This window comes from Anguilla rostrata, chromosome 1 (assembly GCF_018555375.3).
Source record: "Anguilla rostrata isolate EN2019 chromosome 1, ASM1855537v3, whole genome shotgun sequence".
NCBI lineage: Eukaryota > Metazoa > Chordata > Actinopteri > Anguilliformes > Anguillidae > Anguilla > Anguilla rostrata.
In genome coordinates, this window is record NC_057933.1 from 68,858,284 (window position 1) to 68,886,101 (window position 27,818).

The 27,818-nt window shown below is 44.2% G+C and overlaps 2 protein-coding genes and 1 long non-coding RNA gene across 6 annotated transcripts in view; 1 reads left to right on the forward strand and 2 right to left on the reverse strand.

Moving 5' to 3' along the window:
- Positions 1-23,172, forward strand: part of LOC135264620 (tropomyosin alpha-3 chain-like) — a 28,179-nt gene extending 5,007 nt beyond the window's left edge. The window contains exons 1-9 of one of the 4 annotated variants that reach the window (XM_064353379.1): positions 2,758-3,564; positions 6,787-6,920; positions 7,650-7,767; positions 7,857-7,927; positions 10,496-10,571; positions 14,299-14,361; positions 14,444-14,513; positions 14,680-14,758; positions 15,707-16,116. In XM_064353379.1, the coding sequence (XP_064209449.1) occupies positions 3,433-3,564; positions 6,787-6,920; positions 7,650-7,767; positions 7,857-7,927; positions 10,496-10,571; positions 14,299-14,361; positions 14,444-14,513; positions 14,680-14,758; positions 15,707-15,710 (747 nt within the window). In that variant the 5' untranslated portion in view covers positions 2,758-3,432 and the 3' untranslated portion in view covers positions 15,711-16,116. Of the gene's footprint in view, positions 1-2,757; positions 3,565-6,786; positions 6,921-7,649; positions 7,768-7,856; positions 7,928-10,495; positions 10,572-14,298; positions 14,362-14,443; positions 14,514-14,679; positions 14,759-15,706; positions 16,117-21,930 lie in introns of those variants that run through there. The other 3 variants (XM_064353361.1, XM_064353371.1, XM_064353353.1) reach the window with 3 other exon arrangements.
- LOC135264693 (uncharacterized) lies at positions 19,765-21,268 on the reverse strand. The gene is made up of 2 exons (XR_010332781.1): positions 21,067-21,268; positions 19,765-19,832 (listed from the first exon to the last, which is right to left on the reverse strand). It is a non-coding gene; the product is annotated as an uncharacterized LOC135264693 (long non-coding RNA).
- Positions 22,860-27,166, reverse strand: pmvk (phosphomevalonate kinase). The gene is made up of 5 exons (XM_064353431.1): positions 26,829-27,166; positions 26,638-26,701; positions 26,077-26,229; positions 25,453-25,582; positions 22,860-24,288 (listed from the first exon to the last, which is right to left on the reverse strand). The coding sequence occupies exons 1-5, from the start codon at positions 26,924-26,926 to the stop codon at positions 24,137-24,139; spliced, it is 597 nt and encodes a 198-aa protein (XP_064209501.1). The 5' UTR covers positions 26,927-27,166; the 3' UTR covers positions 22,860-24,136.
- Positions 27,167-27,818: the final 652 nt, after the last annotated feature.

Genomic DNA, 27,818 nt, shown 5'->3' on the forward strand with positions numbered 1-27,818 from the left:
CAAAATGGTTTTCAAAACTTTTCTAATTCAAGTACTAACCACACCCAACCTCACAGATCTTCAGCTTTGCAGTACAAGTTACATGACATGGTATGGTGTGGCAGCTGTATTGCAATGCTGCTAGACCTCAAGCAATGTGACTTAAGTCACTGTGATATGCCAGTCTGAAGTCATTCTTTCTATTTAGGCAGATAGACATGTCCTTAACAATGCTCCTTCGAAAAGGGAAAAACTCAGATATTAATGAGATCACTAGAGGCAGTGAACGAAAAATGGAAACAACAATGTAAATTCACATGACGGTGCTGAGCCATCACTATTCTGCAAGAGGAATTTGAATGATAGCAATTGTTGAAAAGAAATCCAATTAAATTACAGTTGGGTGATGGAAGTAGAAAACGCTGTCTCAAACGTTGTTCCGAAATATCCCAAAACATTACACTAAGATCTGGCTACTGGAAGGCCTTGGCATATGAGTAATGTCAGTGTAATTTTCCTCAAACCATTGGCTGCCTACTCATGCTCTGTGAACAGAGGTATTGTTGTCTCTGTGCAGGAATTAAGTGCATTAACACAGGGTGAAGATGATCACGCAGTACCATTATGTAATGGCTGACATCTAGCTTGCCTTCTAAGGGCATGATTGCACCCAAACCATACCAGGAAATTGCACCCAACTCCATTTACAAAGCCACCGGAAGCCTGGAGTGCTGTGTTTCCATTTTTCTGTTAACTACTCGTATTTTATTCAGTCAAACTAGCTCAAAGTAGCCTGGCTATTTCTGAATAATACATGTACATTGTCGTTTCTAAATAACTGATATTGAAAAGGCTCCCGTACATGATTGGCCTATTGATCCCAAAGTGTTGTATGCTTTCTGTACGTGGCCATGGGTATATTATGACAATATATGTACATGCACAACAAGCAACGTCTGTGCCAAGCTCATTTAGTCTGGCCCTTTTAATAGGAATACATGCAACCATTATTATATGTTCTTTATGTCTTGGCTTAAATGCTAGTGGGTTCTTGAATATTCTGTTGCCATTTTTTAGTTGAAGTGTATGTTCATTGGAACCACTTTGGCAAATTATATTCCTCAAGAGCACAACAGCATCCCCTGTCAGAAAGGCACAAAATAACTACAGGCCTGGAATCATTCCATTATTTGCTGCCAAAAATGAACCCTAACTACATGATACTGGAGATGAAGACAGGAAGGAATGCAGGAGACGGCCTGGGAAAAACATGGCGTCCTTTGAAGTGAGGTCAACCGGCCAATTTGGCCCAGTGACACCTATGCTTAAGTAATGCTCAGAGCAGTGATGGGGGTGATGGATGTCAGATGAGACCTTAAAACGATGTCCTGACTACGGGTCATTAAAGTTCCCGCATTGCAAAGGAGGGTGTTCCTAGTGCCCTGACCAAATTTGCGGTCTTCAGTCTGGCCCCACAATTATTTCCCAGTTTAGTCTGCTAAATAAATCTTGCCTCACCACTCTAGAAGATGTGTCGGGCAGAGTGAACTCTGCATTAGCCAAGCAGGTGCTGCTCACTGGTGGTGACTAAGAGGTGTGATCCTTGTAGTGCACATGTAACTTCTTCATTCGGGCCAACTTCTCTGCTCTTATCTGAGAGACACCAGTACCAGTCCAGGCTTAGGTATACCTTGGGAGAAATTTAAACTACATTTTCAGAGATTCAAACCCTCTGGTCATTTTGAGGTATAGCCGAATCAATTTTTTACAATTACAATTTCCAGTTTAGTCATTTGATAAATCTTTGAGCTAGTTGGCTCAAAGCTCAAGTCATGAGTCCCTCAACAGGGTTTGGGTGGCTGAATACAAAATTATCTGACACTTTCAAACAATTAGATTTGTCATTGATTTATATCACTGCAGTCAACTGTCCAATGGAAAATCCGTTTGCTGGAACAGCAAGATCACATAGTTTGACTATCTGGACATCTGCTGGTCAAATATTGACATTACATGTGATACCTATTCAAGTCGACAACAATACAATCAACCATTAACCCACAGCTACTGGATTCCAAGTCCTGCGGGCCACAGTGTTTGCAGTTATTCGCACCAGTCATGCAGTACACCACCTGATTTCACCAATGAACTTCCTGAACCAAGCAGGTAAAATAATTCGTGAACTGAGGTGGTGAACTACATGGTTGGAGTTAATACCTGCAGACACTGTAGCCTACAGGAAATGGAGATGAGTAGCACTACATTGGTCCATTTCACAGACTTTATGGTGAACACTTGATGAGTGGCAACATAAAATGAGCTTTAATTTTATGGATAGCCATGCACCATAACAATGAAATTGGTTAATTGAGAATTACTGTTGCATATCAACCTTCTATAGGTATCATACGAGGAGCACAGCTGCCAAACTCCAGGCCTGGAGGGCTGCACTGTCTGCTGGTTTTCGGGGTGTCCTCAGCACCAGTGGTCATAGATTGACGAAAGAATTAATCAGGTTGAAAGGAACCCGCAAAAACCTGCAGACACTGTAACAGATGGTCATTGTGTGTGCCTTTGAGTACAGTGTTCCTGTGCAGTCTGTGTGGATTATTGATTTAGTGTCCTGCAATGTTATGATAGTTCATAGTATGCTCTGCCATAAATTAAGCAAAAATGGTTGAATTACCGCTTAATGAAAGATCATTTGCACCTGTCTAATGACGCACACGTAGTATGGCGGGAGGAAGTATGTCACTTCCTGCCCAAAACCGGGCGGAGTAAACCGGAAGTTAGCTGAAAGGAGGAAGAAAAGAGAGAGGTGATTGAGCGGTTAAGGGGAGGATTGTAAAATCGCTTCCAATATTTTTTTCCCCAAACGGTTAGCTAAATTTCGAAAATACGTACATTCAGACATTATTTGATACGTATTTTTCAAGTCAATTGCATTTTATTCCGTTAATAAAAATATATATTTTAGTTAGCCTCAACTTCGGTAGCTAACGGGTTAGGCGGTGAGCTAAGTAGATATCGCGATACCATAGACATTTAGTTATTAGCTATCAAAAAAGTAACCAGAGTTTACACCTCAGTAATTGGGAGGATTGGGGGTTACCCTCAAGAAAGCGAAAGACAACGCATAGATTCCTGGTTTAAGTTAAAGCGAAAGCTAGTTAACTAACGTTAGTTTGCTGGCTTCCCTAAGTGATCTGAAGAGACGAGAGAGGCTCAGATTTTCTAGTTTTGACTCGTTGGCGGGGCGTTGCTGCCTTGTCGGTAAAGCCTACCCTTGAATTGGAAAATTAGATCGCTAGCTAGCTAACTCTGAAAGTGGACAGCAGTTCTGTTTTTCCCACACCGATCTTAAATTCCAGCAGTAAAGCTTGATAACATTCCGTTTTTGGTTTGTTTATTACAAGTAATAATTTTCAGCAAAACACCCACAATTAATAGAAAATGGCCGGGGTGAACAGCGTCGAAGCGGTGAAGCGAAAGATTAAAGTTCTGCAGCAACAGGCAGATGAAGCTGAGGAGAGAGCCGAGAATTTGCAGAGACAGGTCGAAGAAGAGAAACGGAAAAGGGAACAGGTAAAAAATAAAATGTATCTTGCTAACCTCACATGTGAGCAACTGTTGAGAGACTGATGTCACTAACGTGACTTTCTGCAAATACAGTCTACATTAATATCGATGGCTGGCTACCTCAGTCATCTGCTTACTGGGTTCTGTTTTAAACGAGAAATATTAGTGTGTTAACGTGAATTAAAGTATAATTGCCAGTTTACTCCCAATTTCACGTCATGACTAATTCATTGTCTCGACGTCACACGAGTAGTTGCAAATTTAGATAGTGAGCTTGCTTCTGATTGTAAATCGGATGTTTCTGAGTTTGTTGGCTGGTTAATGACTTAACTTATTTCTTAGTGGTAAATTCATAACCGCTCGCTATCGATAGTTATCTGGCTTGCTGATATTGATGACTAAAGTTACATTTTGTGAGCTAGGTGGTTAGGTGAGCTACTGGTTAGGTATAGCTAGCTAGTGCGCTTTGGAATGTGCCCAGATTTTAGCTAGCTACCTGACTAACGTTAACAGCTTGTGAGCGGCAGCGGACTTAGCTCTGCAATAACGTTTACGCGGTTAATGATTGTCCATATTTAACTTCTTGCGTTTACTTCTTATAGTTGGCTTTCTATATATTGGCCGTGAACGTGAAAAGATTAGCTCGCTCAGTCAGTGGCATTTTCGCTAATGGTATTGTGCAGCATCAACTTGGTATAACGTTAGCGAGCTAGTTGTGAATGAACGGGCGGATAGATACATCGTAATGCAAAAGATAAACCCATTGACTATGTGAGTTACTTATCCCAATTGTAACAAATTGCTAGCTGTACAGGTAGCGACCTGCATTATTTGAACTAATTTAGTGTAACTTGGCTCATTGGCCTATGTTGGCTAATGCTAATTATGTCATCATAAAATGGCCTAGTTGCTAGCTGACCGCACACTGTGTTAGGCCCATTTGAAGACACTTACTTTTGTATACTCCCAATTCCTTCTCGGAATTCCTAAGGTTTGCTCAACTGTTAGTCGGCAACAATTCGACAAATTCCTTCTCTCAGGGCAGTAACCTGTGCAGAATGCATTGTTACACAACGCAGCGTGCGTCGCTAGGAATGTCTGCCCCAACGTTGGCCCAAAACTATTCGTGGATGTAGGGTTGAGGTATTCGACTTACCTGTGCGCACAGGTGCATGCATCCGCACATACATGTGATTAGCAATAAAACTCCATATGAACTTGTTGATATTTTCATAGGCCTTCTCATTTTTAATAACTGTACTTAGTGATTAGCCTTTATTACTTTACGAGAACCGGAACACTGACATGAACCTATTGCTAAGATCTTTGTCGAGCGGACGCACTAAGTAGTAGATTGTAAAATAGATTTGAACGACAGTGGCCCTAGCAATTGCACATATAATTGTCTTACAGTGATTAAGTGCATCGTGTGTTTCCACCATATCTAAGGGTGGGTGTTTTACAGGGGCGGGGTATAAAGGAGTTGTAGGTAACTGGGAACTGTCTGGAAACAGCATCGATAGTAGGTTTAGTGAAGAAAGTTATGGTGGTAGTTTGGTGTTGGTGGTGTGCTGTTTTTGACAGTGGGTATGTTTGTAGGGAAATAAACTACGCTAAATACGATTTTCTCGCGTAGTACCAAATGCTTAACAACAAATGTAGAGGCCATGTAATTGAATAGATAATGATGTGAGCTGCACTGTGCCCTTTTAAAACATTTTATTTATTTTTTATATAAAGTGTGCCAACTGCTGGCTGTAGTTTTTGAAAATGGGGCGCTGCCGTTGAGAGACGTTGAGAGAGGCCTGCAGCTCCTGCACAGTCATGCTGTGGTGACACAGGAAATGTCTTAACTGATTGTGGGGACTATTTTGAGTCTTTTTCTGATGCCAGTGAGGAAATGACTGTGAAGATTTTGTTCTTGGCATCTCGGTTTAAAATGACTGAGCCAATGGGACCACTCTCTTTCCCCAACCCCCTGCTACTGTTCATCCTCCAGTTTTGTTCGGGGAGAAAATATAGAGAGCAAAAGATGGTGTCTGAGTCGGTATTTCCCGTTTCTGTTCAGTGACTCGTTGGTGTCTGCTCTTGTGAAAGTATTCGTTAAATGAATGCTTTTTTTCTGGGTGGGGGTTATTGAAACTGCAGTTCAATTCTCAGGGTGTGGCGCTTATACACCCACCTGTTCTTACAGTAATGTTACTATTTAACTATATTTATCAGTTTTGCTCTGTTGATCTTTTAATTGACCAGTGGTTACTAAATAAACACTTATTTGCCAAATGCCATTATATGTAACCCTGTCTGCAGAAGGTACATTGGGGGCTACAAATGTACTCCTTCAAAGGTGTGATGAGTACTGTGTACATGGGGGTGAGAGTATGAGATGCAGGGGTGGACAGATTTGCATATCGCTATGGCGATCGCCTGCAAATGAGTGCTGTAGAACTGCGTTGGCGAGAGGACAGATCATGTCGACCATCATGCGTACACAGACGCTCTCGCACACCAGTGCCATGGCAACCAGGATCAATCCTGCATCCTGAAGTATGTGTTTGAGAGAGTCTGCCTTGACAGTTTGGTTTATTTGCACTGTTATTAATATGTGTTGGCTATGCACATGGCTGCATTCAGGCAGCTTTTACAATGCAGTACCAGTGATCGTTCCGTTATGAGAATGCAGAGTTGGCTTAAATGTTGATTGTGTGATTCCGCACTTGTCAGTCTCTAGCCTGCCTTTTCACTGCAGTGTTTGTTCGTCCCTCATCTTTCTCTTGCCAAAGCTTGCATTTTTTGTCCTCCTCTGACACACATTCTCTCCTCTCCGGAGGCGTGTGGAGGAGATGGAATGAGGCAGCTCCATCCAGCGTACTAAAACATTCATACAGTCCCCCCGCTCTGTAATGAGCCCACTGCATTTCCTTCCTCCTGTCGAGTACTGCAGGGAACCCGGCTTTACTGACTCAGTCAGGAACAGCCGCATCGGTGGCCTTGAATTAGGGCCAGTCCGGGTCTGGGAGTGCGCTGGCCTGCCCTGCAGCGCACCTTCACGTCGTTAGCGTGAGCGCGTGTACGGGGCCGAATGTGATGTATGCGTTTTGACTGGCGGTGGAAGGCCCCGCCCCCACTCTCTCCCACGCGCTGTCCTCCAGCTGAGTGGAGTGCTTTTGCAGCGTGCTGTCCTCCAGTGCTCTTACCCCCCCGTCTCCCCCTGTGCCTCCCCCGCAGGCCGAGGCAGAGGTGGCCTCCCTGAACAGGCGTATCCAGCTGGTGGAGGAGGAGCTGGACCGGGCCCAGGAGAGGCTGGCCACGGCGCTGCAGAAGCTGGAGGAGGCGGAGAAGGCCGCGGACGAGAGCGAGAGGTGAGCGCGGTGCGCCCTGCTGACCGGCTGGCTGATGGGCGTGGCCCCCCAAGCGACCTCACGCTGGGTCCTCCTCTCTGGTCAGGCAGAGCCTCCTCTCCACAATAGGGGAGCGGCTGCACCTCCAGGCTGTCTTTGTGTCTCCTCAGAATCCACTCTAGAATCCTCTCAGAGTTGAATAATGATTCGCATTTAAAGATCTAAGAAATCAAGACTTAATATGTACTGTTTGGTGTTCATTAGGAACCTTGCAGAGTTCCTGTCCAAAGGTATTTGAGTATGTTGCAAGATTTCATTAGAACTCATGAAATTGTGTTGTACTGGCGAGGTGTGTAGCACAGTCCATAGGGCCCCCAGCTCACAGGCATTTGTTGGGGGTTCAATCCTCCATCATTGAATATTCTGTGCTGTGACCCCAACTCTGTCTGTTACCTCCTCTGCTTTCCTCCTGTCTGAATAAAGTAAAAATGCAAAAGTAGGGCAGACTACCTGCTCCCTGTTAAAAATAAAAGAATTGTGCTGTCCACTGAACCAGAATTTTGTGCTGTCTGGAACAGAGGCAAACTCATAGCCAGGGTCACATTTAACAGTCTGGCTTTCAGTTTATCCAGAACTTACTCTGAGCCAAATGTATGGCCCTGCAGTGATTGATTATATTGTTATTGGGTGGTGGAGGCAGACGGTGAGGCTTGTTTGACCGCCCATTTCCGTCTTAACGCACGCACACAGAGGCATGAAGGTGATTGAGAACAGGGCCCTGAAGGATGAGGAGAAGATGGAGATGCAGGAGATCCAGCTTAAGGAGGCCAAGCACATCGCTGAGGAGGCCGACCGCAAGTACGAGGAGGTGAGCTCTCCGTGCCGGCCCAGGAAAGGCTGTTCTCCTCCCCCCTGCCTTGCTACCGCTAACAGCACCTCTCTGTGTCCCTGGTGCAGGTGGCCCGGAAGCTGGTGATCATCGAGGGAGACCTGGAGCGCACGGAGGAGAGGGCAGAGCTGGCGGAGGCGTGAGTCGCATTCCGGTCGACGCCCACACACCGCGCTCGCGCGTCTCCCGGGAGCGTTCTCGCCGACTGCAGAAGCACACACTCGTACGCCTACGCCGTTGAGCAAACGCACGCTCTCCGCTGTGCTCAGTGCCTGCTGTATGTGCTGAGCTACAGCCAGAGGGGGACCTGAACACACGGGAGATCGACACGCACACACGCACGCAAGTGCGCTCACTGCTTCGGTGCTTCGTGCGAGTGGGAAGTCTTGGAACAGCGCCTCACGCATAGATACACCCTCACAGGCACATGCGAGCGGAGTCCTATTCCACAGTCACACCGCTAACTGCTTCTGACACACCGAATCATTTTCTCAGAGTGATGCAGTGATGCGTAGGCATGCTCACCCATCCTCATTATTAGTAATGCTCTTGAGACCCCGCGACTGCACGTCAGGGTTTACCCACTACAGGTACCACAGAGCTTGTTTTCAGGCCTAGAGCACTTATGCTCCAGTGTTCTGACCTGTCCACATGGTGCTGTGGGGTCAGGTTTATGTGAAGACAGGCATTGGGCTGCTTTCCCTGTTTGCATGCAACTCCTGCATTCCTGATGCATGAAAACTAGTGCAAGCCCACTTCTATGGTAGTGTGTCCTTTAGCCTAAGCTGTCATCAGTTAATTGCAGATCTGCTTAATCAGCGTTGAAATTGCTTAATTGTCTGGTGTCAAAGAGATTACTGTGCGTTGGTTTAATTTGAGCCGCTTACTGTTGATTGCTTGTGGTTGCATTCAGGGCCAGCGCTATTTTACAGGCTTGTCTTTACCTGCTTTAAAGAGAGAGCATTGTGTTTCAGTCAACCTGTTTTAGAGGAAATGACGAAACCAACGTAAGGCTTTAGTACAAAACAAAATGCAACTGAAAAATCTTGCTAGGAAGGAAGATGGCATAAAAGTGGGAATGCCATAATGCCATGTCATAACATTATGAAACTGTCCTCCCCTTCTATCTGTTCCATGTCTTTGCATGTTTTTTAATTCAATTTAATTACATTTTTTCCTGGATTCACCCAAACCTCATACATGGCCCTCTCCCCTTTCTTACCTCACTACGCATGCCGTTTGTGGACACTGAGGCTTCGACCAACTCAACAGAAAGTCTGGAGGCCCGAGGACACAGGTACGACCCTCCCTGACAAGTCTGCAGGGCACTCAGAGTGCAGGCTCCGCTCACCCTCCTGCACCCCGTCCACTGTTCCGTCTCAGCGCGACTGTGCGAGTGCGAGGCTCCTCTGAGCCTCAAGAGTGCTAGGCCCCTGAGATGTAAAGTGTGCAGACGGGAGCATGAAGCAGGCCTGCTGAGCACGATAAGAAGCAGGACCCTGAGACTGAGGTGGTAAACGGTGCATTGAAGGGGCGCATGAGCACGGATATTCATTACAAACCCTTCCCTCATTTGTCAAAACCGTGTGTGTTGGGTGGCGCGTGTTTCGTTAGCATTCTTGTTGACAGATGTGTGTGGCGTGTGCGTGTGCGTGTGCGTGTGCGTGTGCGTGTGCGTGTGCGTGTGCGTGTGCGTGTGCGTGTGCGTGTGCGTGTGTGTGTGTGTGTGTGCGTGCGTGCTTATGTCTGCTGAACCCGTGCAGACCGCTGCTTGCACAAGGATACCAGGAGTCCGGTGAATCTTGCCCCCTCCAGCCCCCTTTGAGGATTTAGGAGTTTGACTCTGAAAACCCAGAGCCCCTCCGTAGGCTTGGCTGCTTCACTTTCATAGTAATCTGCTGCTTGTTCCCCTCGCTCTCCACACTCTCTCCCTCCCTCTCTCTCCCCTCCTCTCTTCCTTTAAAACACTTTAAAACTTCATACCTCCTGCATGAGTTAACCGGCATTTCTGCCTTCTCTCAGAAATGCACAATTTAACACTTACCACGTAGCTTATGTGTGAAAGCAGAGTCTGCGACCACGTTCTTATCCCCAGTCTCCGGTTCTTCCCAGCATCTCGTTCTCATTTTCATCCATGATTTTAATTTCAAACTCTTGATTTCCTGCTCCCAGGCGTGCCCGTGTGCTTCCCGTTCTTCATATTTATTCTATGTTCCCAAGTTCTGCACCCGTAGTCCGCTCCGATCAGCACTTAATTTGGATCATGCTCATCTCTTACACTAAAATACAAATTATGTTGATTTTAAATGCAATACAGATTCCAGTAATGTTGCATTTGCTTGATATTTGTTTTGAGGAGGCTGACAGTAGTAGCCTTTGAGTTCCATATATTTTCTTTTTCTTTAGTGATTGACAGGGGTTAAATTCATGCCTTTCTCTCCTGTTTTTTCTCGTTGTAAATCTCTCCTGTCTCTTTTGTCTCCGACCCCCCTCCAACCCCCTTCTCCCCCACCCTTCTCTTGGTCACCATTCAATTTTGCTCTCCCCTTGTCTTTCTTCCTCTCTTCTTCCCCATTTTATCATTTCTTCTGACATTCCCCCTTTCTCCTATTTTCACTCCTCCCCCTCTCCCATCACTCCCTCTCCCCAACATCGCACCCCCTTTCCTCGCAAAAAAAACGAAACCAAACTAAAACGTAAACTGCAGCAAATGTGCCGAATTGGAGGAGGAGCTGAAAAATGTCACCAATAACTTAAAATCCCTGGAGGCTCGAGCTGAAAAGGTAGGAAGGAGCGAGGTGTGCGTGTGCATGCATGTGCGCCCGGGCGCTACGTCTCAGACCATCAGTTCCAGGCCTAGAGATAAATCTTTGCCTTGATAGATTTCGCAAACTTCCGTTTGGTGCTCCGTCCTATTACAAATCCTCTGAGTCCAGCTAGCATTTGTAAAGAGACTTGAGCTCTGTTTTCTATCACCAGGCCTGCATTACAGGCTGTGTTCATTAATAGCGAATCAGATTAGCAGGGTGTGTCTTCTCCTTGTCAGTTCCCCTAAGCACCCTGCTAAGCACACTCATTGGCTGTTATCAGATACATTGTGCCACATAAGATTGGGTGCTGAGGATGACTGGTGATCAGCCCATAGTTCCTTTCAGTACCAAGTGAAGGATTTCTGTCCCTCCAGTGTGACAATTATTCAAATATAATAGTTTTAGCTTATTGTCACTTTGTTGAAAGTGGACTCATCAGAACACTGCACATGTTCAGTGCATGCATTTCTTTCATGTGGATTATTATTATTTTGTTTAGCTTTACTTCAGTATTTTTTCCCTTGATCTTATACTGTGAAATATGTACTTTTCTCATCTGTTATTTTGTTAATTTTGATAATCCATCTTTCACAACTGTTAAATGTGACTAATGTATTTGCTATTGAGTGCATTGCGTTAAGCGTAGAATGCAGTTATTTGTGGGATAGTTTATTTTATTTGTTTTAAATGTGGCCTTTTTACATACCCCAAAAAATGGTAATTGTCAAAACCACATTGCGAGATTATTTATGACTGCTGAGCTGGATGATGTAGTGTGGCTGTCTGGTCTCCTTTGGGATTCTGTGGTGATGACGACACAATTGGCTGATCATTCCTTCAGAGCCGTTTGGACTGTATGCTTAGTTGAGACTTGCTGCTGACGCAGTAAGACGGGCTCAGTAAAATGTATATTGACAAATAAGCCCTATTTATAATTAATGCAGGAAATGAAAGAACAAGAAGGTTGGGAACATGGTGGATCAGCCCATATAGACTTGATTCACTGTAGACAACAGTGCATCTAACTCTGACAGGCCTCCTAATGAACAATTAAAAAAAAAAAAATAATAATAATAATAGGATTGTTAAATACGACAAGTCCTATTTTTCAGTATTCAGACTGTAAATGGTCTTTCACTATGCTTTTCTGTTATAGATAGCTGGCTAGCCATACTTCAAATTTGTCATAGAAGAACCTTAGCTAAACTCTTCATTCAGTTGAGCGCCTACCTGATGACGCTTCCTAAATTAAATAAATATGGTCCGTGCCAACACCACACTGCTTAGCTAGCTCAGTGTTGGTGTAACTGATGTATTTGATGTAAATGACATAGTCTGCTGCTCATCTAGAACTGCTGACATTAGGGTGCTGCATGAGCTGGATGAGGCTCATTTGTTTATTCTATTTTTTTCCCCTAAATTTGAATTCACTTTTGAGTGAAGCTGCTGAAGGGCCCGTATATTCTTGAATGTTCTTACAGGCTGCCACGTGTTCATTTGCACATGTAAAAAGTTAGAAGTGAAATTTCATTTTGATACAGCACTTTTTATAATGGGATGTAATGAGTTTTGGCATGTTTTTCATTTCACATGCGTACGATTTCAACTTTCTACTGCAGTCAAATTAGAAAATAAATATTTTAAAAGTAGTAATGCATCTCCATATCCAAGCACAATACTAAGTATTGTGATGTGGTTTTTTGCGATACACTTATCGCATTGTGGCCCAAGTTCCGCAGTAATATCGTACCGTGAGGTCCCTGCTGGCTCCCACCCCTACCGGTCACAGCTTTGAGAGCCTCTTTTCCCGCTAACATGGCCATGCTGACCAGAGCCATTTGCTGCAACCTTGCTGGGCATTGCTGACAGAGCCTGGTTGGTTTTACCGTTATTGTGCGCGATCAATAATTCGTCAATCAAATATTAATGGAACAGACTGGGCCTACGCTGTCTTGGGCTCTTCTGCTGTAGAAGAGAGGCTTTCAGGCTCCCCATGCCTTCTGTTTGTTAGAAGGCATAACCATTGGTTGCTATGCCTATTTGTAGAACCTCTGTGGTATTGGTCCTTTTCTGCTGGTGAACCATGCCAGCAGCTCGTATGTGGCGTAGAGTGGACATGGTTCTCGTCTAATAAAAAGATAACGAGAGCCTTTGTCATATTCACTGTAAAAAAAATTTTTTTAAAACATTACGAAAGGGATATGATGGTAATTGACTGGAGAATCTCTGGTCTAGATCTATCCACAGCCTTTTAAAAAAACTGGTTAATCCTGAAGAATCAGCCAGAAGAAATATGTAGGTCAGCGTCACACATCGCTAAGGAGACCAAAAGAGCTGTCCTGTCATTAGTCATCGCTGATGTGATTCTACAGACTTTAGAAGTTCAGCGTTGAATTGGCATGGCAACCGGCAGTCCAACCTGTTGGTCTACCAGTGCATAGTTGGGCTGTTTGCACCGCCGCACGTCGGGACAGCGTGGCGGCGAGACCCCAGGGGGGTTGTAGGCTTGTGCAGCACGGGGGCCGCCACACACAGCTGGCCTCGCGTGGCCACACCCCTCGCTCGCACAGCTGCAGGAATGTTGGCCCACGCCCCCGAGTGACGGCACTGGGTTCAACAACAGCGCCACTCATCCGCGAAGAGAGAGGGCCTGTACAGCCGTGTCTGCTGCCTCCCTCGCCCCCTCCTGTGTGATCGCAGAGCTCTGAACCACACGAACGGGCTCTTCTGGAACTTTCTCTGGAGTGTCAGAGTGTGTAATCCAGGAGCATATGTCCCCTTATGTAGGTGTCTGACATTTGGCTCTGTTGGGGTAAACACATTTCTGGCCTTAACAAGTATGCTTGTTGATCTGTTAACTGGTGTGAAGATTAATGTCTACAATTGGCTGTTTTAGTTGGCCGCTCAATGTTTGTTTACACATCATGTGTGTTTGTTGCTGAATGGCAGTGCTTGGTCACAGGAAGAACGCCATTTCTTAGCCATTTCCACAGCAGTCACATTCTGAGCTTTTGGTGTTGCAGTGTGTTTAACCTTCACAGCTGCTCTGATCCGGAACATTATGAAAAATGTGAGGTAAAATGACCGTTTATGCTGTGGGGCTATGGATACATTAAATGGCAGGTGGAGGTTTAAAAAGCAGATTGGAAATGCGGAACAGGGTCTATTTGTGAGTTGAATGTAGGTGTTTGTACCAGAATATACTGCCTTCCAGTTGCTCGGTCTCTTCTCCTTTTGTTTTTATTCAAATGGGAAAAGGTGGTTCTGAGCGGAACTAGGGCATCCCTCTCAAAGGTCTGGTTTTCTGTTCCTCATCTCCACATTCAGGTTTTGTTCCAGTTTTCCACCCAGTATGTCTTGGAGCTATGAGCACATGAATATTCAAATGTTGGATCTGTAAAGCCTGGAGAGAGTAGTCAGTCTTCCATAGTCAGGGACTGCTATGCACTGGGCTAGACTGCAGCTGCTGTTAAATCTGACCTGGGTGCTCTATGAACACCCATCTGACGAGCTCTGTTGGGCCACAAAAAAGTTGGTCCTTTTGGTGTTTGAATTGTACAGTCCTTGCTTTACATTCTGTGTCTGTATGTTCTCTGTCGCACTTGTCTGTGCTGCAGAATTCAGATCTGACCATGGTCTGGTCTGACTGATGGTCATGAACCAAGGGGTTCTCTGATTGCCCTCCTTTCTGTCTCTACAGTACTCTCAGAAGGAAGACAAGTATGAAGAAGAGATCAAAATCCTGACCGACAAACTCAAAGAGGTGGGCCTCCATTCCTCATTTGGGCCTGCTGACGTCGTCGGTCGGTGCTGTGGGTGCTAATGTGTGACTGCTGTTCCTCTAGGCGGAGACCCGTGCTGAGTTTGCCGAGAGGTCAGTGGCAAAGCTGGAGAAGACCATCGACGACCTGGAAGGTAGGGCCATTTTTCCACCCTCTTTACCCTTTATTCTTCTCCTGCCTTTTTTCCACCATCTCTCTCTGGGGTTTTTTTATTTTTTATTTTTGCATCTTCTCCCCACCTTTCTCTCGTTCTCCCTCCCTCACCTCTCTCTCTCGTTCTGCCTCCTGCGTGCCCACAGATGAGCTGTATGCTCAGAAACTGAAGTACAAGGCCATTAGTGAAGAACTGGACCATGCCCTCAATGACATGACCTCCATGTAATTGCATTCTCTTGATTAGACGTGTTGCCTGCGTTTGCTGTGAGCTGGCGAGGGAGTGGTCTGTGTGACATGATTGCACTAACTTGCACACACCTTCAAGCCTTGATTTTGTTGCTGTCCACACAGAGAGAATGATTTCATTTTGTACACATCCAGATTAAATTTGTTGGGTAACACAATGTGTGTATGCCTATACGTACCCCTTTCATGTACATACATGTTGAGTTGCATAGTCAAGGGTAGTATTTATTCTGATAACAAAGCCCAGATCTCCATGTGCCTGTCTGCCATTGGACTGTACTGAAGTCTATAATTACACACACACACACACACCAGGATATCGATGAGCAAATTGCAACGGAAGACAGATCTCTCCTGGAGACCTCGAGCTTCCTCTTTATCTCTGCACTAACTTCTCCAAAGTAACTGCCACTAGCTGTAGCCATGGTAACGGCACAACAGAGATAAACACAGATCCTCACATATAGATAGGACCAGTTAGCTGGTTGAGGAACAGAGAAACCGTGTGTAGATGCAGACTGGGGAACATGTCTACCCGTTAACAACCACACGGCTGCACAGTTTTGAGTAAGAGCACATGAATACTGTAATTTTTAGGTGGGGTGTTAGTTGTAAGTACAGATGTCAGTGCCCACACATTTTTTGCCAGGCACCAGGTGGTGTTTAACATTTAATGGCTCAGCACAGCATTTTTTACGTCTATCGGAAAGGTTTGATAAACCACTTCATAAATATAATGCACTTAAGCTAAATCCTGCACGACAGAGGGCTTATGTTTTGCTGTGGAGTCATTGGTGCATGGACTGAGGTCTGCTGTGGGTTTACTCCCTTTAATCCCTAATAATAATAATAACCTCTGTTATTATTATTTGATGAGCTGAGCAGCCATGTTAAAAGCCTATTGCTCCACCTTCTCTATTGCAGATAACGGTGGGACTCTTGTGTATCGTGAAGCCCTTGTGTGCTCTGACTGCTTGTGGGCTTGCAAATTCTGGTCCACACCAACGTCCATCTCGGTTGTTTTGCCTCTCTTAAGCTGCTCTCTTTTTCCTTACTGTCTCCAGTTCATTACTTTCCCTCCTTGTGCCTGTCCTTTTCGCCTCTTCTCTTCCCCCTTGTCTGTTCTATCTCTTGTTCATGTGCTCCTTTTTCCACTCTGTCCCTCCCTCCCTCCTGTGTGTGGCTCAGTAGCAGCTGACTGGCTGTGTTACTGGGTTACTGCCTTGTCTTTGTTCCACACGTCTGCGCTGTTCTCTGTTGCACTGCTCTCGGTTCACTCTGTGCCTGTGACACTCTGTACAGTTCAATGAAGGAATGAAAAAACAAAAATCAAAGACTTTTGCCATCACTGTGTTCACTGTCTGGATGCTACTTTGCACTTGAGCATGAATCATGTCACCTGCATCACCTTAGATGATTGGCTTTGCTATTTGCAGGCAAAACGTACGTGTTTCAAGAACCGTGACACTGGGCACAAAATACTATGCAGATAGTCTGTACAATGTTGCCACTTATCATCATTAAAAATCATGTACAATGCCTACACGAATACAGCTGCTGAGCAAAATGCAGTCACTCTCCCACTCTCCACACCCAAGAGGTACAAGTAAATGTGTGGTCACAGTTAGGTCTCACAGAATAAAAAATAAATAAAAAATTTTTTTTGCCCATTTTTGAAGTTGGAGCCATGCATTCACATTTCCATAATCCATGTACCCAAAATCACCTCAACAATTTTGATGAATGATGCTGTCTAGATGTACATTAAACCATACTCACATCAGTTGATCAGAACCACACATGCTCTGTCTTGACTCAGCTGACTCATGTGCGTGTGCAGTATCAAAGAAGACTCCCTGATACATGAAGACCTCCAGAAAGACTGGTGCTGTCATTCCATTTGCCACAGTATTTAACACACCTGCTTCCTTTAATCTGGCTTTTCACCTTGCACAGATACAAATTCACTAGTGTACTTTGAAATTCTGTGTTCCATCTGGTTTTGGACACACACTACAAGTCCAAGCGACTTGAGTTTTTCCCAGACCTTACCAAGTCCTAAAAGAGTTAAAGTGAATGACTGCTGGTTACATTTCTTCACATGAAATTCAATCCAGATCAGACATGCACTTGCCTTGCTTCTGAAGAATATTCATTACCATTTGCCGTATAAACACCAAGGTTCATCCATGCAGAGACAGGACTTTGAGTGGTAGAGCAGTGACTTGCTTGTGAGTAGTGTTGGGTGCCACCATGTGGTGACATCGTTCTAGTGGTGATATCTGGTGTGCCTCTCCTGCAGCAGGTAACAGAACATTTAAATTTTGGGTCTTTGTTAGCACTAGCTTGCACCCCTACGCTTATTCAAATTGAATAATGCAGTATGAATTTGTTCAGTGTTTCATTTTTAAAATGCGGTGTTCAAATGTTTTGTGCGTGTTCTGAAAAAAGATCCTGAAGCCACATTTCAGATGTGTTGAATTTAGTTCACTTGCTTAATTTATGGCTTGGGCCGTTAAACCTGGCATAGCCAAAATACCAAAGTACAGCTATTTAGTGTACTATTCAAAATACAACTATAGCATGACACAGAGAGGGTTCATAAAGTCTGTTGGATTTAATGATTCAAGTTGGATTGGTTTGCAGACATTTAAACCCTGAGACGTTGTAATTCCTGAAACCCAGTTCGGTATTTTTGCGGCCTGTAGCGAATGGCTTTAATGGATTTCCAATTTATAGCATGTTTCAGCCACAGAAAGCTGTTTTCTTCTGTCAGCATAACTCAGTTTATGGTACCCAACCAGTTCTCCCAATTCACCCACGCCTTTCAGACCAGCGTGAAAGCAAGTGAAGACAGCTCAGATCCTTTTTACATCAAGCCTAGCTGAAAAGGACATTACTCACAGCCTTAAAATGGCTCCTGAATGACTTGCAGTATGAAACATTTTATTTATTATCTGTGAAATGCCTGGTATTTTGAGTTGACTTGCAGTTTGTCATACCATTTATTTCATTTAGAAATCATTAACATTTTCTGCAGCTTGTGGTATTCATCTAGATTTGCACTGATTAATCACCTCAAACTTAGTTGTGGTTTAGCCAGGTATTTTCAGTGATTTGAGGTCCCAAGCTTATTGCACTTATTCCGTCCTACTGTAGACAATGCTGTCAGTGGTTTATTCCCATAATATGAGCAATTTATTTTCAGCTGCTGAAATTTCGGATGTGCTTCTGGTGTTTTCAGGTACAACTTAAAACCACATAATTGGTCTTCCCAGTGGTGATCATGGAATGAGTTACCATCTGGTCCCATTAATACATCCTTGGCCTTGTACTTTCAATTGAAGCTGCTTGTTGTATTCAGCTCTGTTTAGGGTGGAATCACCTGTTGCTTGTACTGCACAGCCCATAATGTACAATTTTACTTGCCTGTGATGCACACAACCTCACCAGCAGGTGGAAGCGGTTACCATAAATGACCAGGACACCCATCATATATCGTTGTATTTTGAAATGCTAGGAAACTTGTTGTTTCCATTTGTTGTGTTTCCATTGAGTTGCTATGTGGATTGTCTCGTAAAGGTACTGGGCAGCAGTGTTTGGATTAACTCCATGGTCATTATTGAATGCGAATCTTTGTGTTTGGGACTGTAGCTGGTTGCCCAGGAGGGCAGTACATAATTGGGTGTAGCATCCAAGGGACGAGGGTACCGTCAGTGGTACAGTGCTAGTTTCATTACACACCGGTTTCCCGGTAGGGTTGGGTTTTCATGAAGTGTACTGTACTCATCTCTGATACGCTAACAGCACACCTCAGCTAGTCGGCTGCAGAGTTATTGGGATGGGAAACTAGCTGGCAGTAGACACTTTAGAAATGGCTATCCTACAAATACCATTAGACATTACAGATTTGGAGAAAAAAAGTAATGTTTGGAAATGACAAATAAAAACACAGCAAAGTGCAGAGCTGCTAGCTACATTGACATACATTTCCCAGTAGTGAAATTGCATCCTCCTAAAATACAAAATGAAATTTTGATGAATTAATGTACCCTTGTAATTCTTGAAGGGTACTAGCTAACATAAGGCAAGTATTTTATGAATTATTGCATATTTTACATAGGCAAATTGCATAATACATTTTGGCATAATCCAAGTCAAAACTAGACACACCAGGGATTTGTTGGAATAGAAGTTCTTACAAGTGGGAGTAGTTGCATCATCACAGATGTTGGTTGCAGAAAACCACAAAAGTTGCAAATGTGACTTGTATCAATGATTTTGGTCGTCATCATGGTTTTATGTAAATCTAAAAAGCTGGAATTTGTCCAAAATAAGTGAACGTGAATTAACTTAACGCCCATGATTTATTCTTGTATGCCTGTAGGAGGGGCATGACAGAAGTTTTTGTAAACTCATGCATGTAATAAGTTATTTCCAAGCAACTATTCTACACTACATTTCCAGAAGTATGTGGACACCTGAACATCACACCCATATGTACTTGTTGAACATCTCATTCCAAAACTATGGGGATTAATATGGAGTTGATCCCCCCCCTTTGCTCCTGTAACAGCCTCCGCTCTTCTGGGAAGGCTTTCCAGTAGATTTTGGAACATGGCTGTCGGGATTCGCATCCATTCAGGCACAACAGCATTTGTGAGGTTGGGCACTGATGTTGGACGTAAGGCCTGGCTTGCGGTCGGCGTTCCTATTCATCCCAAAGGTGTTTTATGGGGTAGAGGTCAGGGCTCTGCAGGCCAGTCAAGTTGTACCCCACCAAACTCAGCAAACCATTTCTTTATGTGGCGACATAGCTCAGGAGGTAAGAGCGGTTGTCTGGCAGTCGAAGGGTTGCCAGGTCGATCCCCGTCCTGGGTATGTCGAGGTGTCCCTGAGCAAGACACCTGACCCCTAACTGCTCTGGTGAATGAGAGGCATCAATTGTAAAGCGCTTTGGATAAAAGCGCTATATAAATGCAGTCCATTTACCATTTATGGACCTTGGTTTGTGCATGGGGGGCATTGTCTTGCTGAAATGGGTAATGGCCTTCCCATTACATTACATTACATTACAGGCATTTGGCGGACGCTCTTATCCAGAGCGACATACAACAAAGTGTATAACCATAACCAGGAACAAGTAAGACGAAACCCCTAGAGAGAAGTACCGGTCCAAGTGCAGGGAACAACCGCATAGTTCAACTTGGACCCTGATGGTTAAACTGATTAACACTAACAACGAGAACGGCAACAACGCAATCTATGGAAAAAATACAAATAGTCGTTAAGACAGTTAATGCACCTAAGTCACCTACGAAACAGCTGCCTAGTTACAACCCTAAGTTTAGTCATTTACAGGGGGGAAGGGAGGGATGGGGAGAGGTGCAGCCTGAAGAGGTGAGTCTTCAGTCGTCGTTTGAAATGGGTCATTGTCTCAGCTGTTCTGACCTCCACAGGGAGGTCATTCCACCATCGTGGGGCCAGAACAGACAGGAGACATGTTCTGGAAGTGCAGGTGCGAAGAGGGGGAGGTGCTAGGCGTCCTGAGGTAGCAGAACGGAGGGATCTGGCTGGCATGTAGGGTTTGAATATCTTGTGGAGGTATGCTGGGGCTGATCCCTTGACTGCCTGGTATGCTAGGACCAATGTTTTGAATTTGATGCGAGCTATAACAGGCAGCCAGTGGAGGGTAGTGAGCAGGGGAGTTACGTGGGAGTGTCTGGGGAGGTTGAAGACCAGACGAGCCGCAGCATTCTGAATGAGTTGCAGGGGTCTGGTGGCAGATGCCGGTAGTCCAGCCAGAAGAGAGTTGCAGTAGTCCAGGCGGGATAGAACCATTGCTTGGACCAGGAGCTGGGTTGAGTAGGTGGTGAGAGAGGGGCGGATTCTGCGGATGTTGTACAGGAAAAATGTGCATGCCCGGGTTACTGCTGCAATGTTCTTGGAGAGGGACAGCCTGTTGTCCATCACCACTCCGAGATTCTTGGCGCAGGGTGATGATGTCACTACGGTGTCCCCTAGGGAAATGGAAAAGTCGAGGAGGGGAGAGGATAGAGCAGGAATAAGGATTAGCTCCGTCTTTCCCGGGTTGAGCTTCAGGTGGTGATTGTCCATCCAGCTCTGAATGTCCCTCAGGCAAGCGGAGATGCGGGCAGGGACCTGTGTGTCCGATGGAGAGAAGGAGAGAAAGAGTTGCGTGTCGTCGGCATAGGAGTGATAGGACAAGCCATGGGCAGATATTACAGGGCCAAGGGATCTGGGATGTTACAGGGCCAAGGGACTTTCCCCAAACTGTTGCCACGAAGTTGGAAGCACACAGTTGTATAGAATGTCATTGTGTGGTGTAGCATTAAGAAAAGCATTTCCACTGCTCCAGAGTTCAATGGTGGTGTGCTTTACACCACTTCACCCGATGCTTGGCATTGCATGTGGTGATCTTAACACTTGTGTATGGCTGCTCGGCCATGGAAACCCATTTCATGAAGCTCTTGACGAACATTTCTTGTCCTGATGTTTCTAGAGGTAATTTGTAACTTTGTAGCGAGTGTTGCGACCGAGGACAGATTATTTTTGCATGCTAAATGCTTCAGCACTTGGCGGTCCTGTTCTCTGAGCTTGTGATTGGTTTATGGCTTCATGGCTGAGCTGTTGTTACCACTATACATTTTCACTTCACAATAACAGCACTTGCAGTTGACAGAGGCAGCTCTAGCAGGGCAGAAATTTTGTGAAGGGACTTGTTGGAAAGGTGGCATCCTATGACAGTGCCACATTGAAAGTCACTGAGCTGTTCAGTATGACCCATTCTACTACCAATGTTTTTCAATTGAGATTGCATGACTTAATGCTTGATTGTTTTATTTATTTGTATGCACCTGTTAGCAATGGGTGTGGCTGAAATAGCCAAAACCACTAATTAGAAGGGATGTCCACATACTTTTGGAAATATAGTGGATCTTTTATATAACTATTGTATTTGATTTATTTCTGATACTATGACTTGACATTACTCGAAGGAAGCCTTTTTATCCCAGAGATGTTCCACCTTCGGACCAGATGAACGGTTTCACATGTATCCGACCTTGCCCGGTGACACGTCCTCCATGTCTGCCTCCACGTCTCACCTGTGTGTCTCCCTTTTCCAGAGAGGCTGGCTAACGCCAAGGAAGAGAATATCAAGATCCATGCCACCCTGGACCAGACCCTGGAGGACCTCAACAGCTTCTGAACCCCCTGGAGCTGGGGACTGTCCCTCTGCTCCCTCTCTCCCTCGTCTATTCACTACCCATTCACACCCCATATCCCCCACCTTGTCCTGTCTGTTGGGTGAGTGTGTTTGGGTAGGAAGGGGTAAGGGGATAGTATTTCTTTTTGGTGAAGGGAGCATTGAAAACAGTCCAAACCTTGACCGGCATTCTGTGCCTGTGTCCTCACAATCTGATTACATTCATCTGCACCCCTGGTCCTCCCAGCTTCTTGTGTATACGCATCCCACCATGAACCAAATCAACAGTAGACATCCCACATTTGAAGGCTGCTGATGGACCCATCCCAACAACTGTGCACTAAAATCACCACCGGACTTTGATTTGTCCATTTTGATTGCTCCATGTTGACTTCTTTGGCTGATGAGTATGTTCTTCAGTATTGAGGCTCTTTGAGTCTGCTTTTCAAGTCCTCCTTCATTCATGTGAATGGGAGGATGGGAATTGCTCGGGAAGATAATTTTTATTGGGAAAAGCTCTTAATAGCCAAATGTTCTGTACATCTCCACCAAAATATGGGCCTGGTAACATACTGGATTACGACATTTAACCCATTGCTGTTCCTGACCTACACTACCCCTGCACCCCCAAATGCTTCTCATTCCTGTCCCTACGCTACTTCTATGAGCCATTATACCCTGGACCTCCTTTTTTTATAAGTACCATTTCGGCCATGTGTACATGCATTACTGTGCCAACCGATTGGGACCATGACCATGTTACCTTAGTTGTGTATGTTGCATTATAGAGGTACAGGGGGACCACTTGTTCTTATAAGGGAGCTATTTCTAAAGTTTACTTGCATGAAGTTTCTTTTTTTTTTTTTTCTTTTGATCCATGTTCCAAAAAGGGCCAATATCTCAAAATACTGTACTAACATGGAACGGTTTTATTTTCACCTGCCCTCCGCCGCCTACAAATTTCATAAGGGAAAATGGAGGAGGGGGGTGTCGAGACGAAGCGTAGCCCAGTGATCAATTTATCAAAACATTTTAGGGATTAAATAGGGACATTCTTAGCCTTTGTCCTCCTTCTACCAGCTGATATTTTAGGATGAGAGCAGGGAAAAGGAGGGGGAGGGCTGTACGAAATTTCAAAAAAAAAAAAAAAAACTGCCAAATTAGAGAGGCCAGCTGAAAGAAGTGCAAGTACAGTAAAAGGGTATTGTGTACACCTGTCAGTGTAACTGTTCTAAGAGTGAAATGAAACTTTAAAGTTGACAAACATTTTTAAACTGGAATCTCACCAGAGCTAAAGATGTAAACTTTTTTTGTTACAGTCAATGTTTCATTGTAGTAATCATGATTATATAAAAAAATGGACAAATGATTTTTAAATAAAGGACCAAGATTCTTATTGACTTCCAAACTGAGCTCATGTTGTCTTTTTGCAACCACTATTTTTTTTCCCCCCTCTGCTGTGTTTTCATTTATTTGTAAATGGAGATACGCATTGAGACTTTTAATTCTTTAATTGCATTACAAGGTTCTGTTGGAAAATGCATAATTGTGACAACCATACTCTGTGGACCCTAAAGGCATGGTTTATCAAAAATGTCTTGCAGTATTGTCCCCCTATGGACCTTCCGTTGACAGCAAAGCTACATGCAACAGAGAAATGGTGTGGGAAAAGCACAATTGTATACTTGGTGCTCTGTACAAGGCCAGTACCACTCTGGGTCGAGAAGTTCAGCGAACAATACCAATGTGCTGTAACTAATGGTGAGACTACCGGTTTCAGTTATTTCAGCTTGGTATAGCATTGAGCATGTCACTAATCGTATACCAGTTACATTTCAGTATTACAATACTGTTTCCTTTTACCACTATGTTTTTGCTGCATTACCTGAAATATCTTCAAACTTAAATTGTGATACAAGCATTTTAAGAAGACATGGTGAAAGTTCTTTTCTGTATAAATGCTTACCACCATGGCAACATTCATCCAATGCAGCCTGGTTATACCTGGTTACGCACTGGTATTTTGCATGGGAAAATTAACAGTATTGTGTACAAAAATATGGTCAACTGCTTCTAATTTCTGTAGTTTAAAATGCTTTTCAGTTCATTGCATAGGTTAGCTGTTCTCAGCTGGCTTCTGATCCTGCTTTCTGCTCTGCCAATGAGAGGAGCACTTGTAGTTGTTCCTCCAGTGGCACAGCATCTTCATCATTATGGATGATCCAATCATAATTTACTCCATGGTCCAGCCCACATTCTGATTCTGCATCATCAATTCCTGCAGAAAGAGGTAGGCAAGTGGCATTCATAAAATCTTCCAGGGACCGGTAAAAACATTAGACCAGAGGTGTGCAACAAAACCTGTATTGTTTTCTGGTTTCCATGCCGACTTCTGGCCTGAATTACTTAATCAGCCCTAACGTTTAAGCCATCTGACATAGCTACATTTCCTGAGAAGCATGTAAATGGAAGCCGAAGGTGTAGAAGTGCACCCTCATATTTTAACATCCTTCCGGTCAGCCATTCTGTAGGGCGGGGGTGCACAACAATTTCAGGATTTTGTGCCAGCTTCTCTCAATTATTTAAATATCTTGATCTGACATTTATATAAGCACGTCCTACAGCTGCAGACTAAAAGTGTATCCTAAAGACTATTGAGATCAAGTACAGGAGTGAACCAGTATAGTTTATAGAGCTGCCAGGATATGGTAATTGGTTGAAACAATTTTTTTTTTTTTTTTAAAGCACACAGACCAGCCCACCAGGATTAGAGTTGTGCAGCCCTGCTATTGGGGTTTTTCCTCTTTGGCTGACAGTGATTCATTTGTCCTGATTTTTCTGCTGTGTGTTTGTGCATGTAAGCATGTCTTTAAGCACAGATACTCAAAAAGGCCAGCATTACTGCTGGTTCTCATTCTTTTCCTTTAAACAGGACTGATTTAAACCTGGTTAAATCACGAGTTAAATCTCTGGCCAGTCAGTGGCATTAATTGATCAATTAACAAGTATCAGGTAGAAAGAAACCCTGCAGTACTACAGGCATCAAGGGCCAGATTTGAGTATCCCTGTCTTAAAGTACTGAACGACTGGATTGGTGTAAGACAGGGATCTCGTACAGAAATCCTGGAGGGCCGCTGTGTCTGCTTGTTTTTTGTGTGTACCTGCACTTAAGTGCTTTTGTTCAGTCACTGATTGACTAAAGAGAAATGCTTTGTTTCAAAGGCCTGAATTGACTGCTGATAGAAGGGAAATCAGCAGAGACTGGAGCCCTCCAGGACTGGAGTTTGAGACCCCTGGTGTAAGAGAAAGAAAAATTGGTCCGACACGAGGAAGGCAGGCTGAAATGAGTTCATAAAAATGGGCAATTAGTGGGAATGGATGTACTAAAGCAATGTGCTGATTTATTTACCATTTAACAAGCATTTCACTGTAGCCTACTTACCAGGCGTGAATTCCCAGCCCCTCTGGCGCCTAGTGTTTTCCGAAGCTTCTACCCGAATACAGCGCGTCTGACCTGGATACTCCGTCCTGAACCACTGTAGGTCCGACAGGCGTCTGGCGTCACTCACAATCTGGATCAACGTATCGCAAAACAAAGTAGTGAATGTAGTGGCAAGTCCAGGGGTCAGAAAGTAAAAGTCCTGTCGTGCTGCTGATTTCACTAATTAATTCTACCTCCTGGCTGGAATATTTTGCTAACTAGCAAATCCATGCGATAGGAACAAAATACTGGGGATGGCATTCACTTTCTTAACCTGAATTTTCCACCTGCTTGACACACTACGTCATATACATTTAAGAGCAGGGGTGGGCAATTCTGGTCCTGGAAGGCCGTGCGTGTATGCAGGTTTTTGTTTCCACAAATTAACCTGGCTAAATCAGCTAACTGGGCACACCAACACTGGTTCACTCGCAGATTTTCACAGTAAAGTGTTTCACATAGGGACATAAGAACCGTCTTTGGCTGACATTCATGCAATTCATCGAGAAATGTAGCAAAAATGATACAGATACGGCCCTCTTTGCCCACCTCGGTTTAAGGGTGAGTATCTTTCTGTTGACTCACCCACACAGGTTGTGTGACGCCCATCTGCGCAAGGCGACAGAAAAACCCTGGGTCCTGTTCTCTCCGCCTCTCGCCCCATGCGATCATGTCAGCACGGTACTGCTCCTTGTACTGCCCTGACCCCAGCAGTTCTTCGAAGTCCAGTCCCCGTTCCTGTGTCGATTACAGTCGCTGTAAGGCTGTCACTACAGGCTGGGCAACCTCTTTTAATTCACAACGTGACAAACGTGTGATAAAGTAAGTTAAGGTTCAAGACCTCTTATATTGGTAAGATGAGAAAAGATAAGATAAGGGAGATAAGGGTAAGAAACTTAGACACGGGGGAGCTGGTGTGATGAAGATGAGGGATGCTAGCCAACTAGACGGGGTCGGGGAGAAAGCACGTGTTCACTTTTGTTTTCAATAGAATTTATGAATAATGTACTATAATAACAGGGTCGTAAAAGTATAGTCCAAATCAATGATCTGCAACAGTAGCTTTCTATCTTCGCTTCTGTTAACGAATCGGTTGAAATATAGCTCTGAATCACAAAATGAATGGGAGGCTGCATGCCAACTCACCCGTGCATACTGTTCTTTGAGTGGCGCAGACAGTCGCAGGATGCAACATATTTCATTGCCAAGTCTGATAATAGATTCAGAAAGAATAGTATCTATCAGAAGCTGTAATATTATTGACAATGCAATGCTATGATGACAGATAGTCCAGTAACACGGTAGCTAGCTTGCTAACTTCGCTGTAAATCTCTTACCTCTGGTGAATGAAGTCTGTAACGTAATCTTTCCCGGATTTACGCTTGCCGCTGAAAAGAAGTATGAGCTTCGGTCTGGCCACCACCATCGTTTCCATTAGCAAATTTCAAACTTTGTTAACACGAACTCGGTAGCTATACAATTCGGCATATTGCAGTAGTGCCACAGTGCATGACAAACACAGCGCACTGACTCTGTAATTACCGTAAATCATAGACAGTGTAGACAGTTTGGTGTTTATTTAAATGTTTCCGACAAATTACGTTACACGTGTGACAGTGAATAATGTAGCATTATTTACGTTATCATTAATCATTATGTACGCCCAATGTATTGTAATATGGGACCATGTGAGTAAAGTGCTAGCGATAGTAGCAATTTATAAAAACACAGTGTACAAGTTTTTACGGTAACATCGGAAGACAGTCGTGCCATAGACTATCGTATTCTAATCGGAAAATTGGGGTAAGCATGTCGAAAGTAGAATAAAATATGTTGTAAATAAGCAAGACGGAAATCAATAAATGAAATCCATCAAAATGATAAAATTCTAAAATTAAAAGTGAAGGTTCCATGCATTTCAATTTTTAATTAATTTACATATTGACAATGACGTACTGCTATACGTCCCCCATCTTCATAATGATCCCGTCCACCGTGTGGTCATGTATTTAGCACGCCTTCAGCCCATGGAGCGCAGATAGGAAGTGGAGACGGTAGGAGGCAATGGTCTACATAAGAAATGACATATTACATATTTTTACAATCTGCTTTTCATTTGAAACGTAACGATCGCTAATAGAGTTTCATAATACCATCGGGGAAGTTTTATTTTGCCTTCAAATGTCTGATATTTCCCATTAAATTGTAATGGGAGCTCCAATGTTTTGCCCTCAGAATGCGCAGTACAGGCTTACTTCTGGGACGTCACAAGCTTAGGTTAGCTGAAGGCGTTCTTGCTTTCTAGTTAAATTTGAATGTCTATGCTT